Genomic DNA, 18,721 nt, shown 5'->3' on the forward strand with positions numbered 1-18,721 from the left:
CTATACATTATGCCGACTCCGTTGTTCGCGCCTGGAGGTGTGGCCGTGGCCGTATTGTTGCATTACCCCTAAAATTCCTATCTTGCCCACACACTTTTGGGAAAGCACATAGCGGATTCTAAAAACCCCCCGCTATGCCAAATTTGTTTGGTAGAAAGTGCCTGCAATGGACATGTCGGAACAAGTCGGGCTGCCTGGGCAAAATATGTTTTTTATCAAATATGGCAATCAAAGGCTAGAGCGTACTGTATGAAGCAAACGTTGGCTATAGTGTCCAAGCGCCTCAGTGCGCGCAACATTATTAATCCATTGCACAGGAAATAAAGAACGAATTACAATAATATAACATTCTCTATAATCAGTAACATGTAGGTGATACTTATGTCTATTGAATATGGTTTTATTGAAAGGCAATCAAAGGCTAGAGCGTATGAAGCAAACGCCGGGTGTATAGTGTCCAACGTTATTGGCGCTTCAGTGCGACCACAGAGTCAGAGTTAGTGGCACGGACGCACAGCACTTCTGAATTAAGTGATTGTGAATGTGATTTTCATTACAATTTTACTGTAATTCACAAAAGTGTGACTGCTGTTAATGCCTTGTGTCAATAAATTGTGTTTTTATCAGCAGTTGCCAGTTAAGCTTATCAAAGACTACTGTAATACAACGTTGTTTGATCTACATTTGCTATAACCACACCAGACCATTTTGTTTAATTAATCCAAAACACAAGCAGATTGCTGTAATGTAAAGTTCTCTATAACCAGTAATGTGTGAGTGATAATTCTACGTATCAAATATAATTTTATTTCAAGGCAATGTCGCTCTTCCATGGGCAGAGAGGGATAGAGCGTAAGATTGCACTGGGGATAACGGCTTGCGCATGCCTTCTCTTAAAGGCAATGGCATCTGGCACAGTGATTGGTTTTATTAATGTAACGCCCAAACCACACCTATGCATAATGTAACGGGTAGCGCAGGTGCTTTAGGGATAAGGCTGGTGTCCGAAGATACTGTAGCAACTTTTGCATGGGAACGCCCCTTGCGCAATGCTAAATCCTCAAATAGTGGTTTTAGCCACTTCGGTCCAAAATACTGTAGGGCCCAATCTCTGCAAAGGCAGAACAACACGCCGTGGACTAGTGTCATCATGCCTCTCAAAGGCTTACTATTCCAAAAAAAAAAAAAAATAGCATGTTTTGTTCAATGGCCACCATTAATAGGCGAAACTAAGGCACTGTCCCTATCCTTTTTCTTAACGTTTTTTTGTTTTTTTAATTGTAGAGTACTATGACCTCTCTGCGTGACCCATTCAAACTCACTCAGCTGACTGACTCAGTAAAACCTCAGTGTTCATTACATCCGTACACAGATTTACAAACAGATTAATTAATATTGTACCTCTTCGGTCACGCGTTCTCTTGTGAACTGTCCACTTATTCTACAAAAGAGAGAAAGAGACACTGAAGGCAGTGTGAGAAGATGGATAGAGAAAAATTGTTTCAGTTTAAATAAAAGTGTCTGTGTGAGATGGTGCGAACCCGCTGAGAATGAGTTTACTTCCTAGAAAGCCATCCTCATTAGGCAAACTGACTCCCCTCCACTTCCCTCTGCAGGGACTGAACGTCATTCTTTTTGAGGGATATCACACTAAAAGTAAAGGTTTTTTAACTGCAGTGGGAGGATTTCTAAATCATTCATATCTGCTGTAGAAAGAGTTTCAACATCTTCGACTTTGGTTCCTGAACTTTTGTTGTGTTCTTGTGTGTGTGCGTTTGCAAAGTAATGTGGCTTTGTGGTATTTGCTATGTTTCCAAGTCTGTCATTGAGCATTATGTGCATCATATCTTGCGTTACACTTGTTTGACCGTGTTTGTGTGTGTGTGTGTGTGTGTGTGTGTGTGCGTGCGTGCGTGCGTGTGTGCATGCTTGTGTGTGCTTATAGATCACGGTCCATCAGCGGGGCGTCTTCCAATCTGTCCACCAGCCCCCTCAGCAGTCCCAGGGTAAGTGTCCGTCTGTCTGGCTCACCCACCTATACCCACTGGCCCAATGGCCCACAATGCACCTCACCGCTAGCACTGCGTCTCCACTGCTTATGCCATCGAATCGTAAAAACGTGACTACCCATTCACCACAGCCTCTCATCCGACCACACAGACAGCTCATGCAGATTACCTACTATGATCGATCATTAGCCTGGCTGTAAGCCTGCTTGTCTCATATGAACGCTGCTGTTCTCAAACACCAACACTTGCATGGCAAGCCACTTGTAGTTTCACAAAATTGGGGTGGGGCTGAGGGGGTCCAGCAAATGTTCCCACCAGGAAGTAAGAAGCCTGTACAAATATGTTATCAGCATTGTTATCATATCATTTAATTGTCACCAAATCTCTCCACAAACAGCCAATGTTGTGGAAAGGCATTAATTCTGTCTGTCTGTGGCTTAGAAATGATGTGGGACTGGATCCATCTGAGAACACACTATGAACTGGAGATGACATGTACTGTAGTGATTAGCATGCACACTTAACAGATGCCCCATTGATGCTCACGACTAGGGATTCAAGAATTCAAGGCCTGAGACCGCATTCTAATGGAAATCAGTGCCTTAATGCTGCTAAGCCAAAACAGAAAGGTTACATTTGCAACTCAAAATCTTCCAGCCCCTAGCTGTCCGTGTGACATTTATTTTTCTATTAAAGCCAAGGAATTTTAAAATGAACTCTCAGCAAGAACACACGTTTCATGTTGTCAGATTTTCATTTTATTGCAGTCTGTTAAAGTTTGATAACATATTGTTCTGTAAAAGAATGTGATAGAAAGAAATGTATTTGGGGGGGGGGGGTCTTCCTGTTTGCTTTAGATCAGTACACAACGATTTGGAATGTGTATCCTACTATTCACTGTAATATTTCTATGGCATACAAAACAGGCACACAGACTTGCACGCACAGTTACGTATCATTTGAAGTAATTTACGTAATCACTTAACATAAAGCAATATATACTGGGCTCGGCTGTACTATATTGTATTATACTACAGTATATCACCATGCAATACTACCATAATGTATTCAATACTACAATAGTATACTATACTGCACTCTACTATAATATACTCTACTATACCACAGTATACGGCAATAAGTTATACTTGACTGTATGTATTAAAGTACATATAGTACTATAGCTCATTCATTCCATGGCATCGTGCATGCATTGTGGCTGCTTTCCCTGGCGAAGGGTGAAGCTAAACTGGTTAGCTTTTGATGCTGGTTCACTTTGCTGTCGGTGCTTCAAGGAATGGTTGCCACAGCTGTCCTCTTGACATGGCTCACTGTGCTAATAGCATGTTCTGTTTTTGTTTGTTTTGTTCTTTCTTTCTTGCACTCTCACCAAACCCCTGCCTGCCTGCTGTGTCACTCGCTTCACCTCTCCTCAACCCATCTGCCACATCCTGTTTTACTTTCCTGGTGCGTTGCTCATGGAAATGATATATTTTATTGGGCTGTGGTGGTTTTTATTTTCTTATATATATATATATATATATATTTTATTATACTGTACTATGTCACCTGGCTGTGGCCGTGCTTTCCCATTGGCCCGCTGCGCTGCCCTCCTAAACGGCGCATGACCCAATCACAGCCTGTCAGGCGGTTTTTCATCCCCCCCCAGTCGCCAGACTTCTGTCAGTCCCCCAACTGCAGCCCCACCCACTCCGCCGAGGCCCGCCTTAACGGGGTGGGGCCCCGCACCCCTAACTCCTACCAGCCAAAGATGGGGTCTCCCCTCATGCACCCACGCACACAGACCCTCCCGGCCAAGCCCAAAATGTCCGAGAAGCCCCTCCAGACCACCCGCTCCAACCCGCTGCCCGGCTCGGCGGAAGGGCCCGCCGCCCCCAAGTCCGAGCCCTCCACCCCCTGCCAGCCCCTGGCGCCCTGTATCCCCTGTAGCCCGCGGGTGAGGCGCCACCCGCCCCTCACGGTGCCCCCCAAGCTCTCCATCCCCCTGTCCCCGGTGCCCCCCATGTCCCCGCTCCGGCGCCCCCACCACATCTACCCTGACCACAATGGCAAATCTTTATCCATCGCGCAGGTGACTCCCCACCCCTCCCCCCGGGGCAGCCCTCTCCCCACCCCCAAAGGCACCCCCGTGCACACGCCCAAGGACAGCCCGGCGGGCACCCCGAGCCCCACGCCGCCGCCCAGCCCCTCCATCGGCGGCCTGCCCTGGAGGACGCGCCTCAACTCCATCAAGAACAGCTTCCTGGGCTCGCCCCGCTTCCACCGCAGGAAAATGCAAGGTACCGTGTAGGGCTGGGTATTGCCTACTACCTCACGATCGATACGTATCACGATACAGAGGCCACGATATAATATGTATCGCGATATACGTGTTGATTTTGAATAATGACTGCGTGTCCTACTAAATTGACTTTGCAGAGTCCTAGAGCACTGATTGCTGATTTGGAAACTTTACATTTTCTGACAATATATTGGTCAAAAACCAATATATTGTCAGAAAATGTAAAGTTTCCAAATCAATTTGAAAAACTTAGTTGATAAACATTAGTTCATGATAACATAAATACAAATAAAAATAAATAATGTTTTGATGGATAAATGCAAAAGATTTAATCATGTAAAATTATAAAATCCAATTATAACCACTTTCCCTTTTAGAATAAATCAAAAGTAGTGAAAATAGCAGATCTACAAGCACACAATGTGTCAGCTTATGGATCGTCTATTTTCACTACTTTTGCACAACACTCAGCAAAGTACGACAAAGTAGGGTGTTCATGAAGACCAAAAAAATAAAATATGGACATACAAGGTTTCTGCCCGACAGCTATATGATATGTTTGTTTTGATGTTATCTGATTCCTGTATATGATAATTGTGTACAGCAGAGGATGCATCCAGGCACAAACGGCCACTTTGTTCGTGGCCCAGAGGAGTGTAAGCGCAAATAATCTCTCTGCTGCTAATAGCTGCATTTAGTCATGGCTTCCAGCCTTATCGGTCGACCCCACAGCCTCCGGGTCATTTCTTGTAGGAGATAACATCCCATTACAGCGAGTGGAAAACGTGTCCTTTCGGCTTTATTTAAGGTGCAGCTGTACTCACTGGTAAATCTCGAGAGAACTGTTAAAAACTCCTTTTGACTATTTGGAATCATGCCATCCTATCCGTGTGCAAATTGGCTGTTTTGTGATGATGGATTGCATTTTATTGAAAAATACCAATGAAGTCAAAAGAAGATGGAATGAACCTTGTACAGACCCCTGGAAGGACTCCAGGGTGTATAGTATATACACGAATCCACGGAGCGCTGCACTGTTGGTGGCGCAACCATTGCTGCGGTGTCAGTCAGCTGCTGCTGCGTTTCTGTCCGTCTGTTGTCGTTAGCAGAGCAGCCATAAACTAGCCTACTGGCACCTGGTTCGTCCCGGTTTTCTGTACATTTTTGTAAAGTTAGTGTTTGTAAAAGTTAGTAAAAAGCAGCTGACTGAGTCTGAGACCGCAGCAATGGTTGCGTGCAGGGCAGCGCTCTGTGGATTTGTGTATAGCCTCAGTCTTTCCCTCTCCTCTCTCGGGTTGCCAAATACCTGAAAATCGAATAAGGGACACCCAGCCGGGCGTCCATTATTTCTTTACTTAAGAAAATAAGGGACGCCCAGAAAAAAATCTCACTTTGCATATGTACAGTTTCTGTGTATTACATTAACAAATTGAACCCCAGCATCCATATTCTGGGGGGAACATTAGCCAATAATAGCAGATCTACAAGCCCACTGCGTGTTGCGTTGTGAGCTTGTAGATCGGCTATTCTTGGCAAAGAGATTTGGTGTAGACAGACAAAGGTGGTCCAAGTATAAGGTCCAGTTGACTAAGTCTAGAGTCTTTTAAGTGATTAACAACCTGTATATTATACCTGTGTATTATAGTATGTACAGTATATGAGCTGTTTGAACAATGTGTGTCATTGATTGATACCCAACAATAAGCAACAAAGTGTGTCCCTTAGCCCCTTTCAATAAGGGACACGTCTTTTAGTTTCTAAATAAGGGAACAATTCCTTATTTCAAAGGACGATTGGCAACCTCACTCCTCTCTAACCGTTGAACCCTGTCTCTGTTGGTCCACAGTCCCCACCCAAGAAGACATGTCCAGTCTCACCCCAGACTCATCTCCAGAGTGAGTGGTACACACAGTGACATAGTGCTCCGTCCTGGCCTCAAGATGTCTCACCAGTGATGATTTTGACAGCAAATTTGTATTTAGTTTCAGTCATAGTCTTTTGAATAAACGTCCATTCAGTTTTAGTCATATTTTTGTAATCTGAAATGTTTTAGTTTTTGTCTATTTTTAGTTGACTAAGTATCATAAGATTATTGTCAACTAAATCTACAGTTGATTTAGTCGACTAAAATGTATTTTGGCGGTGCCTCGTAATGACTGATTTTACACTTGGTTGCGCTCTGAAAATAGCCGATCTACAAGCTCACAAGGCGTCGTGCTGCAACGCCTTGTGAGCTTGTAGATCGGCTATTTTCAGAGTGCAACACCCGAGCGCAACCAAACATACAATGACTTGTCTTTTAGATCTACTGGATCTCTTCTCCACTATATCCCTCACTAACATTTTTGTCTAGTTTTCATTTGTTGACGAAATTGTCAATATATTTAGTCTCAGTTTTAGTCATTGTAGGTTAGTTTTTATGTAGTTTTTATTTAGTTTTAATCAGTGAAAAAGGGTAGTCAACGAAATCAACACTGTCTCACAGATTATTGTTCTGGATGCTAGAGATATTATTTCATTGTTTGTCTCTAACACGATGAGATGCAATCTGGGTATAATGACATTGACAAAAAAAACAAATGAATTAGAGTGGTGGTAAGTGTTTCACCAAACTGTTTCCCTATAATTTGCTTTGCTTATTGAGTTTATTACATGTAGTGGAAATTTGATGAATTAAACTCATTTCTAGCTATAGTCGCTGACTTGAACACGATCCCCAAATTTAATTTGGTTTGTAAATCTTTAGTTCTCCTAACCGTGACTTATTATTTCCTTCATTTCAAGCCTGGTTTAGATAAGACATTTCCAGCAATAGGATGTCTGTCAGGATGGAATCATGTTTAATAAAGAGCATATTAAAGGATTCCTGCTGTGTCTCCTGGGCAGTGATGGAAGACGTGTTCAGATTGTTTAATAAAGTGAATGTACTGTAGATCTCCTCTTGTTACAAGTAAAACTTCTGTATTCAGACATTTACTTGAATAAAAGTACAAAAGTATAGGCATTAAAATATACTTACAGTACCATGTAAAAACAGTGAGCACTCATCAATTAGTAATACATTAATATGTTCATTTTAATGTCGCAGCTGATAAAGGTTGTGCTGATTTTGATTACTTTATATGCAGCTGGCTATAATAATGCATAATAATGTATCAGTTATTGTATGTTTTATATTAATAATCTACATTTGAAAAGTGATTAAAGCTGTCAAATAATTGTAGTAATGTAAAAAAGTACAATATATCAAAGTATGATGATGATGATCAAAGAATAGATCAAACAAATGAAAAGCACCTCAGTGCAGTACTTAGTACTTTTGATATAAAGTATCTAAAAATGGAAATACTCCATTAAAACTGTACTTAAGTACATACTTGGTTACTTTACACCACTGCTCATGGTGACAGTGTCATGTCTCCTCCATTGCAGGCTGGCTAAGAAGTCGTGGTTCGGCAACTTCATCAACCTGGAGAAGGAGGAACAGATCTTCATTGTGATCAGAGACAAGCCGCTCAGCTCTATAAAGGCAGACATCGTCCACGCCTTTCTCTCTGTAAGACCTCCAACAAACCTTTTCTTTGGTATCTGTTACTTTACTACAATTATCGCCATTTGACCATGTGAATGATTTGTCTCTGGAGTGAGGGGTAAGCATGCACAGCCTAAAGCAGTTAATCGGGTGCTGGACAACAATACGTACATGAGAAAAAGAGGGGAAGTCCGCACACCGTTTGAGCTCCCAGTAGAAGAGTTTTTTTTTATTTGTTAGGCAACGTTTCGACCGTAGCCGGTCTTCGTCAGGTCTTGAAGACCTGACGAAGACCGGCTACGGTGTGACTTCCCCTCTTTTTTTCTCATGATTTGTCTCTGTCCATGGTTGTTTCATCCTCTCTGTGTTGTTATGTCTGTTCACTCCCCTCAGCCAATTATCAAATTAAATGAAATGTACATTCATGTCATCTGTATTGCTGTACTGAGGTTACGTTGGCAAACTTGACATCAAACACAAGACATAGGAACTTCAAAACTAGCAACTTAGGAAACAGTGATATGCTTGGTGGAAAAGAAGCAAGATCCTTGTTGCACAAGTTGCATGTATAGGTGATTGTCCGCTCTATGAGATCAATACAAATCGCTACCATTACTGTGTGAATTACATTCACACAGAATTGGTTGGGCCAACTTATCCGGCACATTTTGCATGATGTAGAGGTTTATTCCAAACCCATTTGTTTGGGTTGCAGGTCAACAACTACTTGCCACACGTGTAGTAGACTCCTGTCTGTTCAGGTTTGACCTTCGTTGAGAGTGAGAGAGCTGATGGTCCGATCCTGATAGTGTGAAACAGCGTGGTGTGGTGGTGGCACCTTGTCTGCCTCCTGTCTCTCCCTGTCAGTATCTCACGTCCTAATTTACACTGTTGTGAGCCAAGCTGTAAGCTCATGGCTGGGGATCAAAAATGGCTGTGCACATCCCAAAACCTTTAAAAGGCAGGTGCTGTTCCCCAAAAAGTAGTGTCAAAAGCAGAGAATAAGAACCACACACTGTAGCTTCCTTTTAGTGACTTTTGTTTGCGTTTCGAGCCCAATCTAGTCTGGCACAAATGGCCGGGGCCTACATGGGGAAATGCAAGAAGATTTTGATTGTACGACCTACCTAGTACAGTTCAAGAGTTATAGGCCTAAACGTGAAGTGGTCTGGTGGAGACAATTAGGCTTGACGCAGAAGTTTGTTTGTCTCTGTTGTCTTTGCATGTCAGAGCCAATGGCTGCTCCTCTCCCCCCCCCTCCGCGCCAATATATCTTTCTCTCTCTTGTTGTCTGTCTCTCCGCTCTGTCTGTCCATCCCTGTGTCTTCATCTGTCCCTCTCTCTCTCGCTATCTCTGTGACCAATAATACCCTACTTGCGTACCTTCCAACCTGTCTATCTTTCTCACAAACCCTCTCTCTCTCCCTCTTCCCACTCCTCCCATCAGATCCCCAGTCTGAGCCACAGTGTGATCTCTCAGACCAGTTTCCGGGCGGAATACAAGTCCACGGCGGGTCCCACCGTGTTCCAGAAGCCCGTCAAGTTCCAGGTGGACATCACCTACACCGAGAGCAACGGTGCCACCAAGGAGAACGGCATCTACTCTGTCACCTTCACCCTGCTGTCAGGTAGCACACACACATACACACGCACGCACAAACACACACACACACACACGCACGCACGCTCGCACACACACACATGCATTAATATCAAGCACACACAGTTCAGAGACAGACATCTCATCCCATGCAAAACAAAAAATATAGCTCACATTAATCAGTTGCTATTTTGGTGGGTTTTATGTGTGTGGAGGTACTAAGTTGGCCTACTAGCAATGGGCACAAGAAATAATATGGCACTGATCAGTCCTGCGGTTTGCAAGATTAGCTCTTGACACACACACACACACACACACACGCACGCACGGTGCACACACGCATGCACGCACGCACACACACACGCGCACACACAAATATTGGTATTTGAGAGAGTATAGTGCTGATGTCCAGGGGGGCCTAAAATCTCCCCTTGCCAGGTGGGATTACCCTTTGCATGACTGTTAGATGTTTGGTTTCCCATGCAGGAGGAGACCCGGGTTTAAGTGGTTATACCCAACTTTCCGTTTTGAGAATATTCCAGTGGCTTCCAGAACTAGTGCCAATTTGTTTTCCTGAGGAAGAGCTTGATGCTCAAAATGTCAACTTGTGGTGCTAATGTAATAAATATCCACAGGAGCTTGATCAGGTGTGCACATTTTTTTTTCTCCCATATTGTTCTGTGATCAACGTACTTAACACTGCCGAGTCTTTCTCTCTCCTCGTCTGTCTCTTCTGAAGGTCCCAGCCGGCGTTTTAAGCGCGTGGTCGAGACCATCCAAGCCCAGCTCCTCAGCTCCAATGACCAGCCAGGGGCTCAGCCACAAATATCTGGTAAGTTGATTCTCCTTTCTCCCTTTGCCAGCTAGTCACCCCCCTCTCTCTCTCAGCATCCTGGCACAGAATCCTTACAGCACACGGCCCACTCGGCTCGGATCGGCTCGGCTCAGCTCACCACCACACGCTTAAAGCCCACAGCATCTCCACGTGCATGCCCTGCCATGGCACACGCCTAAACACATGCAACATGGTGCACAGACACGTGCACAGATGCACAAAGCGCTCAACGCTGACACGCTTGGCACACATTCACTTAGAGAGTGAGATTGGTATGTTGTCATTATCACTGTTATAATACAGGTCATAAATCTCACCCAGGGGACAGAGGCACAAAGTGGAACAGTCAGACATACTGTTTGTTCTGTTCAAGGTTTACTTACTTAGATAGCCTACTGTTAAATAGTATTGAAAGAGGGGGAAAGGTTTGAACGTTTTAGAAACATGTTTTCTATTCTAGTATAAAATATGTCGTTGCTGTCCGGCAGAAACCAGCTAACTCCATTTTGACGCTTTTGCTTTTTTTCCCATAAATCAGGTCCATTGAACACCCTTTACGTCTGTGTGTTTGTACAAAAAATATTGAACCAATGAAAATCAATGAAAAGCATTAAAAAGCGCTTCTGACAAAACCAGCTAACTCCATTGGATCCTCAAACTTTCAGCTAAACCAGCTAACTCCACCGGTTTTGCTGACTCCAGGCTCCACCCCCTTTTGACCTCCAACCTCATTGTGAGCTTGGAGGTCCATTCAGCCGTTCTTATCAATGATGTCTTATTATGAACAAAACCTCCTAACTCCACTTTTTGTTTTCATTTCCTGAAAAATGAACATTTTGGAGTTAGCTGGTTTCTGCCGGACAGCAGAGATATAGATTATGCAAAATAGACATGTGTAAAGGATAGACAGGTGTCAATGATGAACTCGACTACTGGGTACTGTAGCTTCTCTCCACAGAAAATACCCCACGCCCCCTCCCCACCCCCACCCTACGACTGTTTGAAATCACGTCCGATTTAACTGCACATTTTGGGCTGCCTATGGATAGATGGATGATAAGAAAAATATGGAAGTAAAAGACAGACTGTCGTGTTCTTGTCCTTGTTAGTTTTGTCTCGTATAGTGTGAAAAGAGTTTTGTTTCTTGTATTTGTGGGTTATTTACTTGATAATGGTCCCCTCTGGTGGTGGAGCACGGTAGTACATGACAATAAGCAGCTCGGTGCATCAGGTGACTCAAGTTAGTGGCAATTATGTATTAGTATTATAGTTATGTTAGCTTATGAAGGACTCTATACTGTATTTGATACCAGCATAATGACATATAGAAGTCTGACTAGCCACTGCCACAGATGGGAACTGTTATCAGGCACTGTATGCACCGTCACTCGCCCTCACCATGTAGATGTGTCAATAACCCACATCTCAGCCACACTCAGCGTTGCCAGATAAAATAAAAATAAAAATCTTGCGGGGAAATTATAATAAGCAGATCTGGCAACCCTGCCCACACTACCTCTCTCTGTCTGTCTGTCTGTCTGTCTGTCGGTCTGTCTGTCTGCCTGCCTGTCTGTCTATCTTGCTATCTACCATCTGCTTACCTCTTTGTCTGTCTCTCTATCTGTCTCTCTACCTGGCAGTCTACTGTACCTCTCTCTGTCTGTCACTATATCTATTTACTACGTCTACTTATCTTTTAAATATCTGTCTATCATCTCTCTCTCTCTCTCTCTCTCTCTCTCTCTCTCTCTCTCTCTCCCCTCCCTCCACCCTCTGGCCCCCCCAGCTCATACCACCCTGCTTCCTATCACCCCCAGCTGACTCTACCACCATCCAGATGGACTGAATCAGTAGCATGCCCAATGGAATGCAAACCCAGAGCCATGTATACAGCACATACTGTTTGGCAAAATATACTGTATACCCTCTTCACCTTTAGTAAAATTCAAACTTGCCTCGTTTCCACGAGCTGAACCTAGCTATAGCTGTGGCAGAAACCTTTGCAAGAACAATTTGAGATGCGAGATTATGTAATGTTGACCTTGACCTTGAATGTTACCTTTGTCCTTTTCGATCCAAAAGTTAATCATCTCTTTGCCGCACCCTACTGATCACTCCTACCAAATTTCATGTAAATGTGCCCATCCTTACTCGGATTTTGACTTTGACATTCACTGTAACCTTGAACTTTTAACTAAAAACATAATTGTCTCCTTCCAGCCATCCATATTTTGTTTAACAGCTATTTTAGTGTAACAGACAGTAAGATGTAAGATGAGAGCAGAAAAATCACTGACATTTCACAAATGCACGTCCAGAAATATTTATCACATGACTTTTTATCGACAATATTCCACCACATCTTAATGCAGAAACTTGGGGGGAAAAAATGGTCGTGAGGCCAAATTTTCCTTTTCCATTAATTATTTCTAGTGTGATAAATCACTGCAAATCAAAGGTCTTGGGTGGGAACATTACATAACTATTGAAAATCAGAAAGCAGGATTATTATTGCTTCATCAAATGGTGAAAATGACATCTACGGTGTATCACCATTCACCAATAAAAGTTATCAACTAGCCTGAAGCCTAAACTGGCCAAACTATATGCTTATTGATGGTTCTGGGTGAATTCCACGTGCACACACACACTTAACAGTGTGTGACTTCTACATACTGGATGAACATACAGTACTAACTATGAAAGCATGTTATATATTCACAGTGATATGCTGACAATGATGCCGCAAACGGATGCAGTTATGTTTCTTTGCGGCCAGAAAAGCAAAGACATTGCATGCATTGCATTTTGTCCCTTAACAGTTGCTGTGCCTCAAAACACTACTAAACACGTCTCCACACTTATAGATCTTTTGACACCCTTATTATGTGTGTATGAGAGAGAGAGAGAGAGAGAGAGAGAGAGAGAGAATGCATGCACATGTATCTGTGTGTGTATGTTTGTACACGTCCGAGTGCACAAGTTGATGCAGAATGAAAAGCTGACTCCCAAATGATCTGTGTGTGTGTGTGTGTGTGTGTGTGTGTGTGTGTGTGTGTGTGTGTGTGTGTGTGTGTGTGTGTGTGCGCGTGCACGCGCTCGCGTGTGTGTGTGTCATCTGGCAGCATTTGAGAGGCGAGTGTCAGAGTGTTCATACACTTGGCCTCTGGCATTGCCAGGCGCTCAAATGAAAACAATTGCCAGTGTTTAAGCTGGCAAGGGATAATGCCCATGCCGCTGCACTAGCTGCCCCCTGGTGGTTGGTCAGGGTACCTCATCAGTATAGGAGGATATCTGGGGAAGATATAGACTTGTGCGCGTGAAGACCGATTTATCCTTCATCTTACGACGGTGTTGAGCGCCAAATATAGCCGATCTACAAACTCACAACCTGCTGCATCCTGTGAGCTTTTAGATCTGCTATTTTCAGCACACACAACAACAACAACAACAACAACATCGTTGTATGATTAATCAAGAACATCTCTTTCCTGGTGAAACTCCTCACTGGCAGGTGAAGAGAAGCTGGTGACTCCATATGTATTGGAAGAGACATCATGTGATTAGCTACATCCTCCCTAGGCCAACAGTGCGGGGCTGGCACTACATTCAGTCCGCTTTGGATGAATGATAGATGTTTGGTTTTCCCACATGGGAGACTGGTGGTGTTCAGATCCAGGTCGTTGATGCACTACTAGGCCTCAGTGCATCTTCCCTGGTGTTATATCATGACCCCCATGTACTATGTGCTCCCAGATGGTTCCCAGCGCTCAGCCTCCATACCGTCCAAGCGTGGTAAGACCCAGAGAGCCTGGGACCCCCCCCCCCCCCCCCCCCCGCTTCACCCCCCTTCTGGCTCTGTAACACAGTCTGCCTCACTGGAAACAACTCCCTTGACCACACTCTCACTGGCACAACCGTGTGTGTGTGTGTGTGTGTGTGTGTGTGTGTGTGTGTGTGTGTGTGTGTGTGTGTGTGTGTGTGTGTGTGTGTGTGTGTGTGTGTGTGTGTGTGTGTGTGTGTGTGTGTGTGTGCGCGTGTGTGCGCGTGTGTGCGCGTGTGGTTGTGTACTGTATATGTTAATGTGCACAAATGTGAAGCCCTTAAAACGAACACCACATATCTTTGCATGGGAATGTTCTTTATTCAGTTCTACCCCACCACCTGCAGCTCTTCCATATTTGAAATCAAAAGGAGAAACACAAATGCATCAAATTTTATACCAGAAATCTTTGAAATCACACTCCAGTATGTCACTGCCACAAAGCATGATGGGTAAGTTATGGGACTCGACTTAAGCAGCACTGATGGTGGACATTACAACTAAATCAAATGCATTTTATCAATGAAGTGTAACCTTTGGGATGTGTTCCAGTTGTGTTGTATTGGTTGCATGTTTGTCTTCACTGGTGGTTGTTTTAACACACTGACCAGAGAACCAAAGTCTTTGTATTGAATGGATTGTTTGTGCAGAGAAGATGGGGAGTTACCCGGAGCCTTGGAAAGCATTCCTAAAGTAATTAGGTGTAATGCTTTTGTTTTCATACATTAAGCTGTAACAAAACAAAAACAAAAAAAGTCATAATCAGATATGTATACATCACTATTCCTGATCTTTTGCTGTCATTCCCTTTTTAATAGTGCACAAAATCTATCTTTTAGTTTTCCACGTCAATGTTAACCTGCTGGAACTGTTCTAGCTAGCATTCCAGGGCTCCCATTAACTCTCCAGTGGTACCTGGGACAGTTGATTCAGAGACTGAAAAACCAACACTGATCTCTTCATTTTGATAAAGTTACTATTATCTAGATCATTTTTGCTTGCTTGTGGCCCTTTGACCATAACCACTAACGCCAAGCCCCACGCTTCCAGCCACTGCTACGCCGTATCCAGAGTGTTGATTTAACTCGGAATGTATAAAAAATATACTGTTTTCTTCTGAATTAAATGAACACTGTGGATGTTATGGCGTAGACACTAACACGTTAACCAAAGTGGTTTTACAGTCTCTTTCTCTCTGGCCTCGGTCCCTTCCTCTTCTCACACCACCATCACCTCCTCTCCCCCCGTTTAACCCATTGCTCATGTTGTCGTTTGTTTTCTCTCTGTCTCTCTCTCTCTTTTTGTTTCTTTTCTTCCCGTCTGTGTAGGCAGCCCGTTGAGTAACTTCTTTGACGTAATTAAACAGCTTTTTTCAGACGAGAAGAACGCCCAGGCGCCCCCCTCGCCTGCTGGCGCCCCTGCCACGCCTAGCCCCCCCACCACCAAGCATGCCCCCAGCAGCAGACCCAGCCAGGCCCCCGCCCCGCCCACTGACTCTAAGTGCCCCCCCGGCAAAGAACAAAAAACAGTGACGCCTGCCGCCGGCAGCAGGACACAGGAACAGCCGTGAAAGGAGAGCTAGCCTTTGCATGACTAGTCAGTAACCAGTTATCAGGTCATACAATAAACACATATGACCCCCCCCCCCCCCTCACCCCCCACCCCACCAAGAAGATAAAAATGTCAAAGGACAGCTGTTAGCCTTTTGCCCTTTAGTTACTGTAGGAGTGTCGCTCTAGGAAAAAAGAAAGAAAGAGAGAGAATATCTACTTTTTGACTATTGCCTATAAACCTTTTTTGTACTGCATAACAGGAATGACTATTTGAGTTTGGAGGATGTGGATGACTATTTTACCATCAGTAGCACATGTAGCTAATATACCTCCACCCACTCTTGTGACCCACTCTGTGTGGGGTAAGGGGGTGGGGGTCCGTCTCGGGGCAGTGTGTGTGTGAGTGCTCGCGTGTGTGTGTGTGTGACGGCTTGACTTGTCTCTGCCACCAGGGATCATCCATAAAAACTATTAGCTCCACTCATCCACTCTGCAAGATGGCCGACTCTGCCCCTCACGTCTCTCTCCCACAACATCACGCTCAAGGCCAGCCAGACACCAGAGAAAGACGGAAAGAGAGACTACACTACACCCCCCCCCACACACACACACACACACATACCCGCCACCCATCTCCCCCAGTCTGTCCCCACACATCCACCACTGCCACAACACCCCTACAGCGACCCCTAGAGGACTGTAAGTGTGAGGCGCTTCCCTTTTTTGTTGGTTCCCGTTGCTTTGCTCCCTCTGGCCGAGCACAGAGATATACTTATTGAAGAAACGCCTTAAGACAATGATGTTTGTCAAAAGTATTACAATGCACCCCCCCACCTCCTCCTCGACCTCTTTCCCCTATATATTCATGAGCATGTACACACACACACACACACACACACACACGCACACAGGCACACAGGCACACAGGCACGCACACACACAGGGTGTCTGCAGGTCCTTAAAAAGGCTTAAATAATGAGTTAAATAAATGTGAAAGGTCTTAGGCAAAGTAGTCTGACAATGTGGTGCAAATGAGTTTTATCATTTTTTTTTTATGGATCCTTTTTAGGCAAGAGTTCATGGGTACTTCTACAGTATGTTACGAGGCAGTGTTGGCAACCCAATAAACGGATACAGTATTACTGTCAGTAAGAGCAATTCTGATGTGACAACTTTTTTCCTTTCTGCTTCAGTCGGATTCAAGCGAGGTAACAATCTGCGTTCTCTACACAAGATAGCCAAGCTGGCAAACGGCTTCATGGGCACATGCAAGTTTAACCATAAATGCTTTGAGAAAAGTGAATATTCATGTCTCTGAAGTCGGATGAATTCATTGCAAATGTTTCAAGGTTAGTACAATGGGATTCCCATACGCAAAGCGAGAAGCACAGACAGTATTCAAGCGCATGCCAACCGTCTTCAATTCAATTGCTCTGTTCTTTACAGAGCTAATGTTACTTGCGATGTCCCAAGACATTCATAGCATGTTTATTTCCGTTGCAAGTTTAGTCTTACATTTTATTCTAGCTGTCATTAAAATGTATTGATACCTGCAGACACCCCTGACACATACTGTATACACACACAGGATGTAGACACGTACATAATCGCATTTCAACATACATACACACCTACACAATCATACACACACATCCCTACATAAAAGACACACACTAACAAGCAGACATGATTCCTATTTGCGGGATGTAAGGACAAACTGAAACAGGACCAGTGGCTACTGAACGTCAGGAAGAGAATGTGTCCCTGTGAGCCTCGACGGACGCTGGCTGGATTGTAAACTCTTTTTAACTTTAGTCTTTCGTGGTGAACAAGGGGATTTTAAACAGTCTGTGCCGGCCACGTGGCTTAAAGACATCCTGTTGACAAAAAGGACTTTTGGGGGAGGGAAGGGGATATTGCATAAATGAATGAATTTATTCAGTTGTACAGACTAAATAATGTTCTGTATGTACAAAAACAAAGTGTAGTCGTGACATTATGTTTAGGAGAGTCGTGTTGCCATGTTGTTGTTTATTTTTCTCTGTTCTGTTCCTGGACAAGTCTTGTCTGTATCATGTCATCTTCCTTTGCACTTTTTGATGTGCGGTTAACATTTTTTTGCGGATCCATGTTTTATTCTTATTTTATTATTATTGTTTTGTTCACATTCCTTTGAAGTAATCTGCAGGTTTCAGACCACATTGAACTGCTGTGTATATTTTTGTACTTTATTGTATTTTGTCATTTTGGTTATTATTAATTTATTATTTTGTTATTTATACGACAGATGTAGAAAAAGGTTTCCTAAAATTATTTAAGGATATTTTTGCCATGTTTAAGTTATTGACCATTCAGAATATTCTTGTAAAATATCTGTGAACATTCACCATCTTTAGTTTCCTTTGCCTTTTTATTTGATGAGAAAAGCTTGTAATATAGTTATTTGTTTTGTTTCGTTCGGGGGTGATTTACCGTAATTTAAGAATGTAGACTAGCCTCTTCTGAGATGAACAAACCCTTTGTTGATATTTGTCAGTTTCCCTCTTTCCTGTGCGTATGATGACTCAACCACAAAAAAACACCCACCAACTCATCCTGTAAATAAGCCGACTTTGCTGACAAGCTTATTTAAAAAACAACAAAAAAACAAAAAAACAAACAAGGGGATTCCTACTCTCTTAGCTTTGACCTCGTACGGTTGTTTGCATGTTCCGACATCCGTCTTTTCTTTGCATGTCGTCGTTGGAAATCGTTCTCCCTTCCCCTCCTTCACCCTGTCTACTCTTTCCATTCCCCTTCTTTTCCCTCGTTGCTCATTTTTCTGTTGTTTTACGTGCATTTAGTTTACACTTTTTCTTTTTAAATTTGCCTTTCAAGTTTGGTATCCTCCAACCCCCCACCCCTACCTTCCTTCCCACCATTCCCTTACCGTTTGATTTCTGTGCACATGCAGTGTCTGTGCAATGCATTCTCCTGACTCATTCTCTCAAAGAGAAGGACCTGGCTGATGGCCGCCGGTCGCTCGCTCACACCTCGGCTAGGTGGGGAACGAACTGGTATCGGAGAG

The 18,721-nt window shown here is 43.7% G+C and overlaps 1 protein-coding gene across 1 annotated transcript in view; it reads left to right on the top strand.

Annotated features, from left to right (window-relative positions):
• The window catches only part of brsk2b (BR serine/threonine kinase 2b), a gene marked incomplete at both ends in the record, with an annotated part of 124,648 nt that extends 108,977 nt beyond the window's left edge, over positions 1-15,671 (top strand). Inside the window, 8 exons of the mRNA XM_084060679.1 lie at positions 1,946-2,006; positions 3,649-4,309; positions 6,158-6,206; positions 7,744-7,867; positions 9,291-9,471; positions 10,183-10,275; positions 14,035-14,073; positions 15,430-15,671. Coding sequence (XP_083916805.1) covers positions 1,946-2,006; positions 3,649-4,309; positions 6,158-6,206; positions 7,744-7,867; positions 9,291-9,471; positions 10,183-10,275; positions 14,035-14,073; positions 15,430-15,671 — 1,450 coding nt within the window. The remainder of the gene's footprint in view (positions 1-1,945; positions 2,007-3,648; positions 4,310-6,157; positions 6,207-7,743; positions 7,868-9,290; positions 9,472-10,182; positions 10,276-14,034; positions 14,074-15,429) is intronic.
• Positions 15,672-18,721: the final 3,050 nt, after the last annotated feature.

Source organism: Gymnoscopelus microlampas (assembly GCF_963454915.1).
Source record: "Gymnoscopelus microlampas genome assembly, chromosome: 1".
Lineage (NCBI taxonomy): Eukaryota > Metazoa > Chordata > Actinopteri > Myctophiformes > Myctophidae > Gymnoscopelus > Gymnoscopelus microlampas.